The 14,815-nt window shown below is 41.9% G+C and overlaps 1 protein-coding gene across 5 annotated transcripts in view; it reads right to left on the reverse strand.

The window, feature by feature from the left end:
• tenm4 (teneurin transmembrane protein 4) overlaps window positions 1–14,815 on the reverse strand; it is a 146,164-nt gene that overhangs the window by 64,564 nt on the left and 66,785 nt on the right. For 3 of the 5 annotated variants that reach the window (XM_076734713.1, XM_076734712.1, XM_076734710.1), the window contains exons 5-8: window positions 13,086–13,321; window positions 6,513–6,677; window positions 4,298–4,512; window positions 3,035–3,245 (exon numbers count right to left, since the gene is read on the reverse strand). In XM_076734713.1, coding sequence (XP_076590828.1) covers window positions 3,035–3,245; window positions 4,298–4,512; window positions 6,513–6,677; window positions 13,086–13,321 — 827 coding nt within the window. Of the gene's footprint in view, window positions 1–3,034; window positions 3,246–4,297; window positions 4,513–6,512; window positions 6,678–13,085; window positions 13,322–14,255; window positions 14,355–14,583; window positions 14,659–14,815 lie in introns of all 5 variants that reach the window. The other 2 variants (XM_076734711.1, XM_076734709.1) reach the window with 2 other exon arrangements.

Consider the following 14,815-nt stretch of genomic DNA (forward strand, 5'->3'; position numbering starts at 1 on the left):
AATTATTTCTGCTACCATGTTCTGACACTTGCTTTTATTAGAAAGAGGAGTGACCACCGATATGTGAGGCGCTCGACAGCAGCAGAATTGTGAAACATGACGCTCACTGAATTAAGCCTGAAATGGTGCTGAAAAATATTCAATCTTGTCCATAGCCTTCAGGCAGCAGAAGCTCTGAGGCAAAACTTACAGAACAAAGAATCTCTTGTGCTCCACAAAGGGCTAGAAATGTGAGCCATGGATTCAGCTTCCCTTTACTCTGGAGAGTCAATCATCACTGAGGATGCAATGAAAGACACAGAGAAAAGACAAAGAGAGAGAGAGGGAGAGAGAGACAGAGGCAGAGCAGAGATCCAGTGAGAGGAGTAAGGGGTAGGCAGTGAGCAGAGAAATGCAGCTTATGCTTTCAGTGCTGCAGGCTTTTGCCATGTTGGGTTAGCGAGGGGATGCAGGGGAGACTACCCTCTGGGGTGGTGGAGGCAAATCAGCATTTTGGGGGGGTTTGATGGCTTCCAACAAGAACATCTACCTACAGTGGGAAGCCTGGGCTTTTTTGCTCAGAGCTAGTGAAACCAGCAGTGTGTGCTTGTGTGTGTGTAGAGTATTACTTACATTGCAGAGACATAAATCTGTTTACACAGTCACATTGTGGGGACTCGCCTTCCTTTTGAGGACAAAACACAAATCTATATGATGTGAATCACAAAATTTTAGGGTAATGACTTGGGTTAAGGTTAGGGTAAGGTTTAGGGAGGTAGTGGCTGGGGTTGGGAAAAGTCCTTATGAAATGAATGCAAGTCAGTGTAATCAATACTGGGGGTGGTAGTGTGTGGTCATTAGAAATTCCTCCCATAAGCACAATTATGCAGAAGAGACTCCAGGAGAGTCAATCTTGCAGCTGCATGTCGGGACAACAGAACTAAGCAGGTTGTAATCTATCGTTCACCAAGTAGGACGCTGAAGGAGCTAACTTAAACTGCACTCTACAGGTAGGTATTCTACACTAATCTGCCTCTAATTAAGGTTACATTATCTTAAACTATCATGGGAATTTCTTTGGTGAACAGCTAACCGTCAAATTGCAGATATTCAGTTGAATAATCGTGAACTGCAGTGCTCCCATTCTGAATGCTGACGCAGTTTAGCAGACTACGCACTCCCCATGTCTATTGCCTCCGTTTCCTCTGAGAGCAAGCAGGGGAGGCCATGAATATCTCTTAGCCACACACTCGACATAGGCCAACGCATAAATCATGGATTCAAGCAGAGCTTCATTGAAATTCATTACCCTTCATATCAGGGGAGCTAACTATTGTGCGAGTCTCTCCAGTCGGTGAGGACAGAGTAGCGTGCAGTAGGCAGGTTTAATCAGCGCCTTGCCATGCTCTCAGAAGATGCTCAGCACCTTTGAATGATGGGCGGCTGTGTACTGAGAGAGCCTCTGTTATAGAGTGAGAGAGGATATAGAGTAAGACATTGGTGCTGGGTCTTTGCTTCCTTTTGCTTTGATCCCCTGTATAGGAAGTCGTGTCTGGGTTGAAGCATGTCTGGCACCAGGCAGCAGGGACAAATGGCTTCATGCTCCAGAGGGCTGTGATACAAAACATTCAGTAGGACACATTTCACATTGCCATGGAACCACAGCCAAGTATGAGGAGCAGCCCAGATTAAAGACAGGGAGGGGCGCGCTATTCCACCAGATGGATTATGGCATGGCTATGTGCAACAAGCAAACCTTTCATTTACTACACGTGAGGAACATAACGGGTCCCAATGTCGGTAAAATAAGACGTTTTTCCCCACCAACACTGTCACTTAAAGAATTTTACCGTTAGTGTCGTATAAACAATGCTGCATTTGTCTGTGGATGTGCCTGTTCTGGATACTGTTCACATATATTTCTATGCCTGGGCTGCTCTATTTGAAGGTCAACTCTATCCCTGCATGGCTCAATACAATCCAGGCAGTTGGTGAGATTCAATTTCTGCTGAAGGGCACTTAACCGGTGACCCATTTTAGAAAGGGCCTCTATGCCTCCCTCTGAGCTCCTGTGGGCAGATCAGCTCTGATACAAATGAACAGAGGCAGAATTCTAGCTCTGACTAACTCTGCCCCACCCCATCCTATCCCCATTCCCATTCGCTGCACAGAATACCTTATCTAGTTGTGTTTTCTCTGATGTAAACCACAGGAGGCCGTCATGCACACCCAGTCAAGAAGAAATAAGCAAAAGTAAACATACTGCCCTGAACCCCCCTCCTTGTGTCATATCATATATTAAGTATTGAATTACAGCTGTTGTTGGTACAGCGGGGGGGGGGGCATTTCTTGCCTGTCTCCACTTGGTGTTACATTGGTGTTGAGGACAGCTTCTCATCGATCTGCTGCCTGGCACAGCCCCTGTCACAGATGGACTCTGGCCCAGGAGCTTTTAATTAAAGAGCATGTGAGAACAGCTCCCAGCTGCCATCCCTGTGAAAGTCGACACCTCGGGCCCTCTCACACCTTGCTTGATACAGCAGTGCTAATCAAAGGCGCTTTAGGGAGAACAAAGAGGAGCGTACAAAATGAAATCACCTCCACAAAGAGCGACGTATGTCTGAGACACAGCCGTGTGCCGTACAGAGTTAGTCGGAGGAGAGAATATGGAAAGTAGATGGAAATTGGAGCAAATCATGATCAAAAATGGCACTAGCAGGAGGGTACAATCATACTTTGAATTGTATGCAAATGGTTCCCAGAAGCTGGACCCCTGATTCGCTCGGAAGACACTCAGGGTAATGAGGATATTATGATCTTTCAATGCCCTACTCAGGGGCATGGCAGGATAGCACTGATGTCCTGATTTTTGTAATATTCAACTTCACCTTGATTAACCTGCACTTTCCTTTGCTTTTGAAATCTGTCAAAAACTGCCTCTGATTCATGCCCCAGTCTGGGCTGTTCGCTATGGAGTGGTGCTGGTTGGGTATTATAGGGATTATGTGGATTGCTATTACAGGTTTCAGCAGCAGGTCATGCCCAGGGCACTCACCTATGGCGGTGGTAAGGAAGGAGACAGTTTCAGTTTCTTTTCCGTCGTTGTAGATGGCCAGGTGCCAGATGCCCGAGTCCATGTACTGGATAAAACCTGTGTCGTGTGTGGTGATGGGTGCCAGGCTCCGCTGCATAGCCACAGGACCCTCCAGACCGTGGACATCCTGGGCCAGGAGCCGCCGCCCATCCAAAAGCTCCACAAAGTCAAACTGCAGACAGACACACAGAAAGTGAGAAAGACTGATGGATGGACCGCAGACACGCCATTAGGGTGACACATGAGACATGAGTGCTTTCGGTCCTCTTTATAGCAGAGCATCATTTGGTCTGCACGAATAACTCATCATTCCAGAGGAGCTTGAGTAAGTCTTGGCACATCAGGCTGGATGGGCTGTGATAATTTCATAATCCAAATATCTTAAATGAAACCCTCATTTAAAACTACTAAAGTGAAAAAAGAGAAGTAAATGTAAAGCTGGTGTTTACCAAATAACATCTGCAAGAATTTGCTTCATATTGGTAGTGACTCAATGAATACCAATGAGACAGCATCTCACTTTCGTCTACATAAGGAAAGGAATCTTGATTCATCTGCCACTCTATGTGCAATCAGTCACAGCACGAAAACTTCGATCCAGATTATTTCTGTTGAAATTAAAACGGAGAAAAGATCCAAAAATGATCTTTTGACTGGAAAATAAATCACATTGGACATTGGCAGAAACAAAAATCATGCTATGAACTGCAGTTACATTTACAGCGATTCTAAACTCTGTGAACCAAGCAGTCAGATATGATTAATAACATGATATATCTGATTCTGTGCTGCACATAGATGGGAAATTAGTGTAAAGAAAAATCTCCCTTTCTTGGCCTGAGTCCCATATCTTCGCGTGATTCATTGATGATACTGAACCTGAAAGAAATTTGCCATAAATCCTTTCTGAAACAAAGAAAGTGATTCATAATACAATACAGAGATTTATGAATTGGTTTGTATTCCTGACACACTCCTACATGGGTAGATAGATTTTTTTAAACAATATCCCAATTTATATTCTGTGGAAGAGGACGAATGGAAAAAGAAACTGAATCTTTGTACGATGCAGACACGATTGTAAATTGTTTCACACAGTCTTACATTTACAATTTACTATTGTCTTAAAAACTCTTCTTTCGCACAACTAATGAGCTCAACAGAATACAATAGATTAACTGTAGTATGAATTAACGGGTGTCAGTGAAATTCAAATATTCCCACCTGTGTGTGTGATGGAGGTAGACCTCTCCTTCCATAGATTCCCACTAAGGCATCTTTGCTCAGGGACACATTAAACTTCAGGTACATGGGATGATCAATGAAGACCTGGGACCTCCAGAAGATACCGGGAGGAATCTGCTGCGCGACCTTGCGCCCCACGTCAATCTCCCCCATATCTATATAGCTGTCATCTGGGAACAAGGTGTCCAATTTGCCTGCATTGCACACAAAGTAAATCGGTCAAAGAGATCACACCATTAATCCAGCATATGGAGGGCAGAGGGAGTGAGTCTGCTGAAGCATGATAGTCTGACCATATCACAGATATTCAATCACATCCCTGACAGCCAGAGGAAAAAAAAACGTTATGAATGGCCATTGCCAACAATTCCAGTCCTAATTCCAGTGGAGGAGAGAGTAGAAAAGTGAGAATAATCTGATTGAACATCTTTCTGGTCCTAGATCAAAACTCTACTCATGTCCTGAAGAGCTTTGTGTTGATTCTTTAGAAACGGCAAAAAAATAAAATTAAAAAAATACTGTTTAACATGAAATGATGAAATGTGCTCGAGGCACTGATTTCCTATCAATAAACTGGGGGTCAAACTATGCTCATTTTGTTGAGGTTGTTGGCTCAAGCATTGGTATGTTTCTTTACTTTTATCTTGCTCATCGACGTAAGAAGTGAGAAAGGGTTCTAAAGATATGATTTAAAAAGCTGAATGCAAGAAAATGGTACAACAAATCCTAGGGCAAATACTGCTTCAATGTCATGATACAGTTCTAATTAAAGTAAACGTAAGAAAGTAGAAATTGCACTTATAGTAGATATGGATCACTAATACTAGTACCCGCTTAGGTACAGCATTAGCAATGCCAAAAATTGTCCATATGTTCCATAATACACCTTATATTGGACTCCATGGAAATGGCAACATCTGTTTTCCCATGTAGATGAGCTAATTTCAGCAGCGATATCTACTAAAGCAGACATCCATACAAACTACCCCCAGGACTTGGTGGCAGACACGGCTTTAGGTTACACGTGGCACGGCAGATGGCCGTCTGCTCAACAGTCCATCAGTGGCAACGGGTTTTATCAGAGCAGACTCACACTCCCCGTCTCCCAGATCTGGGCTTCACGTAATACTACAACACACAGGCTCATTTTCCACACGTTGGGGTGTGTTTGTATTTATGCAGCACATTAATGGTGTAGTCATCAGGCTGTTTAAATAAATCATAAGCTGAGACCAGTGATAATGGGCATCATGGTTAAATAAATGGTTGCTGTACTGCAAGCTAAACGACGACATAACGCTTTGATGGAAAGACAAGACTCCGAAAGTGAGAACTACGCTGAATTTCGACACGGTACACATCTGCATCACCTTGATAAAACATTAGATAGCTCATCATTGTTTCTGGTGACAGCACTGCAGAATGAGACTTATTTAGAAAACTATGGCTATTGATTTCCTATCAGCAACGGCTGCCATGCAGGGTCTAAGCTCAGTTGTAGTCATGCTTGTTGTTAGCTCAACACACTTTCTGCTGTCTGGTAAATGAAAAAGACAACTCCTGGATTCATCTATATGGTAATGACTCCATCTTCTACCTATTGTAGTCTGCCAGTGGCAAATCACATGGTTAAATCTGGACCCATTTGTTCAAGAATGGAACAGAGCAAACTTTCCTCAAGTTGAGCAGTTGGTACCGTGGGGTGAGCACATGCTTTCTTTGGCTGCCAGGAAAGGCAGCCCAGACTAGGAGATGAAAGGATCACATCCGTTCTGAAGAGGACAGAGTGGCTAATCCCGCTCCAGCCCCTGGATACTCTGTCCCTTAAGCTGTTCCATTTTCTCCCTCCAGGAACAAAGAGCACTTTCCCACTTACAACAACTTTCATAGGATTACAATGCAGATCTCTTTGCATACCATGGAGACTTGTGAACACAATGTGAAACTGGATGACAAAATAATAACAAACTTGCTTGAACTCCAAAATGTCATCCTTAAACTTCAAGATTTGAAAAACTTTTTCCTTGTACAATGTTGTTCTTTTCTAATGTGGGTGCAACAGTGTATTACAGTCAATTGAGAGTCGTGCAAATAATCCTGAAAAAACACATCAGCTGCATTTAGGTTGATCTATTTAAGGATTGTTTGGGGGGGGGGGGGGGGGGGGGGGGGGGATAAGAAAAAGTGCACTTACTGTCATCTTTTCCCTTGCGGTCAGGTATTTCCAAGCCTGTGTTGCCGAGTGGTGGCAAGCTCAGATCAGTGGGAAAAGGTAAGCCACTTGTATTGTCCTCCGACAGCTGGTACATCTGTCTCTGCATGGGTTGCAGGTGCCAGTTTAATCCAAAAAGGTGCATGGCTGAAATATTAAACATAAGAGAACCTCAGAATTTATTTATGTTAACATTACTTGGATACAAAATACAAAAGAAATACAAAGTAACCAACAACCGCTTTTTTTTTTTTTTATGGGGGGATAATTATCCAAAGGTGACAGCTGAGAGATGGAGGAACAGGAAGTAAATTCCAAGGATAAGGAACAATGCATGGTTTAATGGTTAATGGCATTTTTTCAAAAGTGCTGAGCAGTAAGATCAGAAGATGAATGCTCCCCTGACCTCATGGGACAACATCTGTCTCACCACACCAACAACAGCATGGACCATCCCCAGTGCCCTGTCATTTTTCTAACCCCACTACCTTTCCATTCCCCTGCAAAACTAGGGGACAAAAAGAAAAAAGAAAAAAACACATCAGCAGGGAGACACCAGGGGTGTTTCAATGTGAACACGGTGGATGAAGCATGCTGATATTTCACGAGGTCGACAAAAGAAATGTCCTTTGGAACAATGGCAGCAGAGTGCAGGACAGAGGAGGAGGGGCTGACCATGACAGATCACCAATAAGAGAATGGACAAGATCAGCTTAGCAAGGCAAAACCCACCTTGGAAGTCAAGTGTCAGCAGAAAAGGCCCAGAAACTCAATATAGCTATTTTATTGGTTTGTTGGTTCTTTTAAGCTCCTCAATTAAATAACCATGCAATTCAATTATAAAGAGTGAAATTATCTGACAGTTTTAGACCAACGCTGGGAGTAAGACCTCTCCTCAGTCCTCTCAATGCTGTTCTCTTCGAATGAGTTCCCACATTTTTCTTTTTATAAGATCATAAACTACTTCATGTCACCAACAAGCCTTTTGGTGACTTTCAGTAACTTGCATACATAGAAAAAAAAAAGAAAGAAAGAAAAGAAAAAAAAAGATTTGTTAGTGGGACCTACAGATCTAAGAGTCTTACTATAATAACACTTCATCAGAAATGATTTATAATATAGAGAACACAGTAACTCTTAATACTCCTAATAACTCTTAATAACAATGCAGTCTCATGCCCGCTAATAATAATGATAATGAGTTTCTGGACTCCTTCAAAGCTAGACTGAAAAGACAAAGGAACTGTGCCTTCACTGCGGCAGCAGTCTAGGAATGTACAAACTCCATCATCCACAACTGTTTGGCAACTTCATCATGGAAACACTTGAGGAAGTGTCAGCAAAAATGGCCTTTCTGTGCATCTCGTAGCAATGTGCAGCAGAACAAGGTGCATCAATGTTTTAACACTACTGTGTCTTTATCAGGGTAACAAAAAGTGCTTTTTTAATGGTCAAACACTAAACTGGTGGCCCTAAATTGCTTCATAAAGCAATGGACATTCTATTAAATCTCTCCAATTCAAAATCGCAAGTGATCCCCGACAGCAAAAGGACGGTTTACTTGTCCAGACACAGCTATCAACTTCAAATTAGCTGAAACCATCACACGAATGCAACAAGTGTCAGTTCAAACTAAACTATAGAGTCTGATGAATGGAATAAATTGGATCATTAGCTGATGAAACTCCATCAAACACAAGCAGTTGGCCCAAGATTAAAAGTCTTTTGTTATAGAAGTGGACGTCTACGACACGATCAGAGAATAATTTCATGATGCACATTAGACAGTTCACTGAGAAATTTACATGAACTTGTGAAAAAAGATAGGTAGCAACACTGTGGTTATCAGGGAAAAGACAGTACAAACATTCCCTTAGATGATAAAAGTTCAACTACGATACCAGCATCTGTTCTGTCTGTCCAGTGCCCGTGGAAGTGACTGTGTCGGTGTAGGACAACCAGTGAAGGGACAGATGGCTCTGTTTGTCATTCTGTAAGCTCCAGAAAGACATTCCTTTTGATTTGTAGCTCTATGTTGACTGGTGAAATGGAATGGAACGTGTCAGTGTATGTTGTTGGCAGAACCATCACAAAGTCACCAGGCAGGGAGTCATTCCAAGAGTCCTGTAATCACGTCTCTGTGAGCCCTGTTCTTTGTCCCATCCGTCCCTGAGGCCTTTAATGGAAAAATAGTTGAAGAGGCCTCCATTGCATACAGATTAACTTCAACGTCTTCTTGGTACCTATGATATGCAAAGCATTGGATCTGAAACCAGTGAAGAGCCTCCTGGTTTACCTTTTCAGACACTGCAAATACTGCGCAATGACACTCAGAAGGCTGCTGCAGTTGGCTGCAAAATAAAGACAGGTTGCAGTAATAAGACAGTACCGCTAATGAGACGGATACAGGCAGAAACAAGATGTGCCTGAGTTCCAGCGATGCCACTGACCTGTCAAGAGTACTGAACTTTGTAGCATCGCCCATTTTGTGCACATTGTGCCCTCCTTTCGCTTATCTCTTGGCAGGAAGTTGGGTCACGCCATGTGCCAATTACGGAACAGAGGTACTGTAGTACTGTACCGTAGTGAAGACTTCTAAGCCAATCTGGGGAAGTCAGCGCTTATTGCTGTGAGTCATCCGCCTGCATTCCTGTGCTTCTATCCTCTGATCTGAAGAGCACTTTCCAACTAGTGCACACTTCAAGGGAAGCTCTGATGAGAGGAACCCTTTTTTCTCATCTTGCTGGTCAAAATCATCAAACACCGTGAGCATCTAATAAAGGCAAACTATCTTTAGGTATGTCAAAAAGCCAGCATAAAATACTGTCTCTTATATATGGCCTGCAATGAAAAACATCAATCTATTTAAAAAGAAAAAAGTTTAGTGAAGGTGTTAACATGACAGCCATCAGTCACTCATGTTTCACCAAACTGCATGCATCTTTGCAATAAGCATGTTGGGAGAACTTCAGTACAGAAATTACAAATTTCCATAGAGGCCATTACTGTGAGACATGCCACCACTCCCATGTTGCATTTCTCTAAAAAAACAAGGCATTATTGAACACAACAAAGAGTTTACTCTTAATGCTTTTGTTGATTCTTTCATTTTCAGTGTCAGCAAACAAGCACCAACATTATATGGAATGATTCTGACTGTGAGGAAAAAAAAAAAAAAAGAAATAATAGAGAAACAAATTAAAATGGAAGGTATGTAGGTGAGTATGAGTGAGTGAGAATAGCATAACTGTTTTTAATTTGCTTATATCTGCGTGTACAGCTTTAGTGTTGAGTTTAAGTTCAGCCAAGCTTAAAGATCAATGCCGCAGGGTATCTGACATGAATACTCCTTTGTGTTTCAACCCTATCACCATGCCTTTATAATTATGGAGATGATCAATATGTGGTGCAAAGTCCAAGAACTCTTTTTCTATTGCAGCCAATCCAGATCCATATTTAGTGTGTGCTGGCAGACGCAGCAGTCCCCTCCCTCTGTCAGGACAGGTAACAGTCAGACTTGGGTTTGGGATTTGTGAATGAAGCTTGCTTGTCAACATATAAATACTTTTTGAGCAAATGGAAAATGGAAACCCTACATCGCAAAAATACACAGCCTGCTGTTTAACGCAGCATGTTTGGCAGCTATATGTGGCTACCGCACATGCTAATTTTCACCAATTAGTCGCTATGAGAGGGGGATGATTATTGTTTCAACTGGTGTTTGCCAGTAAAATGAAAGTATACAGTACATTTTTTAGTTGTTTTACATCCACATAATACCCGAAATGTTGTGCTGGCACATTAGTAGGATAAACACTTGTTCTGACAGAAATACTGTGTTAAAATATTACTATAACCTAGAGGACATAGCCAGGGTTTGTAGCTGTGCACAGTGGTATGTGAATGCAGCAAATTAAACAAATGGGAGTTTCACTAAAAGCAGAACAAACACTTTTTCATGCTTTCATTGCATGAAACAATCATCCTTTTGTACTTGAATGGTTTTTGGTCTTGAGGTATAGGTAATATTTAAAATTGATTTAACATTCATGATAAAAGCTGTGGAGCATTTCTTTAAGATTACAAATAAGCTGAAGGAGCACTTCTTTTATTTTGAGTTAACATCATCATTGACAAACACTATAAACATGAAAAGCCAAAGTGAAAGAAAGCAGTTATTTTCTGAAGACAGACAAACAGGTAAAATCTGTGTTGCAGAGCATGCAGTGCAACATTTTCTAGGGCCCAACCTCTTTGTCCTTGGGTAGATACCCAGGGTGAGTGGAAGTGAACACAGGAGGATACTGATGACCTTAAAATGAGGAACATATAACAAATGTGCTAATGAGCGAGCGACCACAGAGAAAATAGTGCCATCTTAAGCCCCCGACCTTTTTGCACTTCAAAATGTGCCAATTTACAAAGCTGTGACAAAATAAAACCATGCTGCAAGTCAAAACATCTGTCATGAGGCATAATTGGGTTCATTAGACATCTCACCCAGACTTCCCAATTACAGGCCTCAATAATTAATTACACTTGAAATTAAATGTATTTTCTCATCAGCCTTTAATTAAACATGGCCCTCATTCTTGATTGGAAATTCCGATCTTAGGGTGAGGTTTGGTCTCCAACATGTTTACTTGTGGTGCATCGGGAGATGGTATGAGTTTTGCAGGGTATAATTACACAGTCTGATTAAGCGCTATCAGGATGATGGGGCTCTCTGGCTTTTGGCCAAGTCACAAGCAGCAAACTGTAGACACGTACTGTATCTCTACTTCTACAGCCAAACCACACTGCTGACGCCAACAGCAACCCAAACCAGAACTTGCTCTCATCCACCACTGTTGATTTGAAATTGCTGGATACGTAGATAATCACGATGAGCATAAACCAGCTGATTCTTTTTTAAATCCAGCGCTGTTCTGAATTTCAAATGAAACTATTTAAATGGCTCTGGTGACAAAAAATGAATAATCAGATTTTAGTTCCTCTGGCCTCAAGGAGAAGTAGAAACGATAGCTTTGTGATTTTTACGGCGTAATGCGTATCTCTAACAAATGTCCTCAATGAAGAATCCATTTATCTCACTGATTAAGGCCATGCAGAAGGATCTGGTTGTTCTTTCATTGACTTCATGCATATGAACTACAACGTTCTCACCATCCATCTATTTGAAAAACTGTTTCAATTTTTCTGTGTGAGACAGTCTAACCATTTATATGTTAAACAGGTATTCACAGCCAATCAGATGTATTTTATATGGTAAAATATAATATATTAAATAGAAGTGTGTATCAACTCCTTATTTGAATCTGTAACAACAGACCAGGCGGAACTTCCATTACTTGAAAGAAAAAGATGCTGCTGGCTTTTTCATGTAGATCACCTCATCCATGGAACTGTCTGCCAACCGAAGCAACAATGATGTTAAACAGCATCTAAATCCAGACCTCAAACACACCTGTTTGGCATTACATTTAGATAATGTCTTCCCTCCCCTCACTGCACTACAGCAGCCCTGTCATCCAACCTCTAAATATATAGTGATAACAACAAATATTCTCTGATAAGCAAATGTGTATTTCGCTGTGCAATCACCAAACGATTTACCAACTGTGATTTCACTTGTAGCTAGTTAAAATGTTGGGAACACTTGCTTTAAATGCCAGGTCTTGGGAAGAATTAAAGAACAGCTAAAAAAAAATCTGCCACCATGAAGACTTGATTACTGGCAGAGCAACAGCTTGCTTGAAATAAACATAAGATGAACTGGGAAGCTAGCAGTGATAGCAGTGACAGCCAGCGTGGCTGAACAGACCACAAGAAAATCAACATAGAATCCAAGTAAGAACACGGAGTTAGTAACACAGTTTACTACGTGATGAGATACAGACAGACAACATCACACCAATTACTTGCAGAATCCACTTGGATGTATTTTTAACTTAAATAAGACTGTTTACACAATATTTCACCTTTACTCATGAGATACTGTGTCAACGGTTTTGTATACAGATGAAAATAAAAGACTATTTCCAGATATGAATATCATTCCCTCAGGGAAGGACAGCAGTCAAAGAAGGCAGAACTGATTTAATAGCATAACTGGGATATCACAGCTGGTAGTCCTTACCGAGCGGGGACCTGGGTATGCTGGCCAGGGGATCTTAAATCAAATAAGAGGAATATTCTAAATGTGCAGTCCTCTCTTGTGTGATGGCTGATGTCTTTTTAATTCATTCCCTATCTGACCTATTCACAAGAGCAAGAAACCGGACTGCCCATCTCTGCAGATTCAGTCAACCCAATCTATGAATGATAATGTTATTTCGGACGAGGTGCGTGGGCGAGGAGTCAATCTATGAGTCCCTGTATCACTATGCTCATATAAGGCGCAGAATGCAGATTCAACACTATTAAAACGGATGGTAGAGGGAACACAATAGAGCATGGATTCAGCCTGTGTCTGCAGTTAAGCTGGGGGTGGGGCTGGGGGCGGTTAGGTAGAGGCACCCAACCTGGTGTGTAGAAGTATCAGAGGTGACTCACCAATGAAGTAGGCCAACAGGAACAGGAGTGTAACTGAGATGAGGATGGCACTGAGAGCAGCACATTTCCAGTTGCAGTGCTTATAGGGTTTCTTCAGGCTGAAGGCAGGTCGAGAGAAGGTGTTTCGAGGCAGAGGGCGTGGGGGAGGCGAGTACACCGTGCTGGAGGTCAGAGGGTATCCTGGTGATGTTGTGCAATACATGGGTGACGTTCCGCCTGGCTTGAACAGGAAGTGCCTGGAAAAAACACATCGTCTTGTTAGTCTTAAGAGAAACACTCATTTCTCAGTGATGTCTATCATCATAATATTACAGGTTATTGTCTATCCAAGTGCAGTCCCTCCCTCTGGTAAGTAATTCTGCTTCCAAGCATATTCAATGCTGTTACCATAGTCACGCTACAGCTAGGTTAGTGAGACTACTAAAGCATACTGGGCTGTGCTCAGTCGAAACTGTGAATCAATACCAAATCTAATTTACAGGACTAGCGACCGCAGCTGGCTCTTGTTTATGTATTCATGCTAGTGTGGTGAGGAGTAATTCCCAGTAACTATGTGTCAAGGCTGTCCCGACAAGAGATACAGCATATAAGTTTGCAGCATGGACTTCAGAAGATTTATTCGCCCTTGAAGAACATGGCTGGCTATCTCAGAAAACATGTGTAGAGCAGCATGTCCAAGAGCCATATGAGCAGCCCATCAGAGAGTCAGTGGCAGCAGCACTGTTGTCAAGGCCATTTTACTGACAAGTTTACAAGAAGCTCCCGAGCGACAGTGACATGAACGTGATTGAATGTCACATTACAATGTATGATGTGGAAAGTCACTGAGACCGTAGTTTATTTCTAAATATCTGGACAAATCTCTGACATATCCTATTCTAGAAATAGAAGATAACACGGAAAACTGTGTTTCATAAAGCGGTCATGCTTAACATTAATCAAAAGCAATACAACCCAACAATGTGACTTAATGCAAATTGTTAGTTGTATTAAACAGGGACAGGACAAATACAGCAAAGATTCTAGCACTGCAGGAGACACGCACTGATGATTGACAGCATTTCAAAACAGAGGATGTTTGATGGAAAAATAGCACAGGCATCACTATCGTTTTCATGGCAAAGCAGATTCTGACAGGAGTGTGAGCCAGATAGCAAGCATGCAACATACCCGTCGCTGTACGAGGCATCATGGCGTGCTGATGCCAGAATGTCCATCTCTATGAGGTTGTCCTGTAAAGTCTCTAGGAATGTCTGCTTTGCTATGTTTCTACACACAGGTGGAAAGATGGATATGAAGCTAGTGTGAGATGCGCGTGCAAGAAACACAGAAATGCCAGTACAATATGTGATCACCAAGCAACATCAACAACAACAACTTACAAATGGACAGACAGCATGGGACAAAGAAACCAAGGCCCTTATGGAACTACTTCTACAAAGGTGTGAGACAAATAACATCTATCTCTCTTGTTCCCCTCATTTGGGCACTGCCATACCTTGTTTTGTACGAGCCCTGCCCTTCTCTGCAAGCGTCTTGCTCCTCTCTGATAAACATTAGAGTATTCTGGCTCCTTTAAGGTTGTGATTGGAAGAAAACAATTCATCACTTACATATAAAAACCTTAAAGCTTCTAACACTTATTTCAGACAAAACACTGTTTATTATCTTGATTTCATTTTCATTATTTAAGTTTCATAGTTTTCACGCTGGAAAGAAAGTATCCTGAA

Source organism: Chaetodon auriga, chromosome 7 (assembly GCF_051107435.1).
Source record: "Chaetodon auriga isolate fChaAug3 chromosome 7, fChaAug3.hap1, whole genome shotgun sequence".
Lineage (NCBI taxonomy): Eukaryota > Metazoa > Chordata > Actinopteri > Chaetodontiformes > Chaetodontidae > Chaetodon > Chaetodon auriga.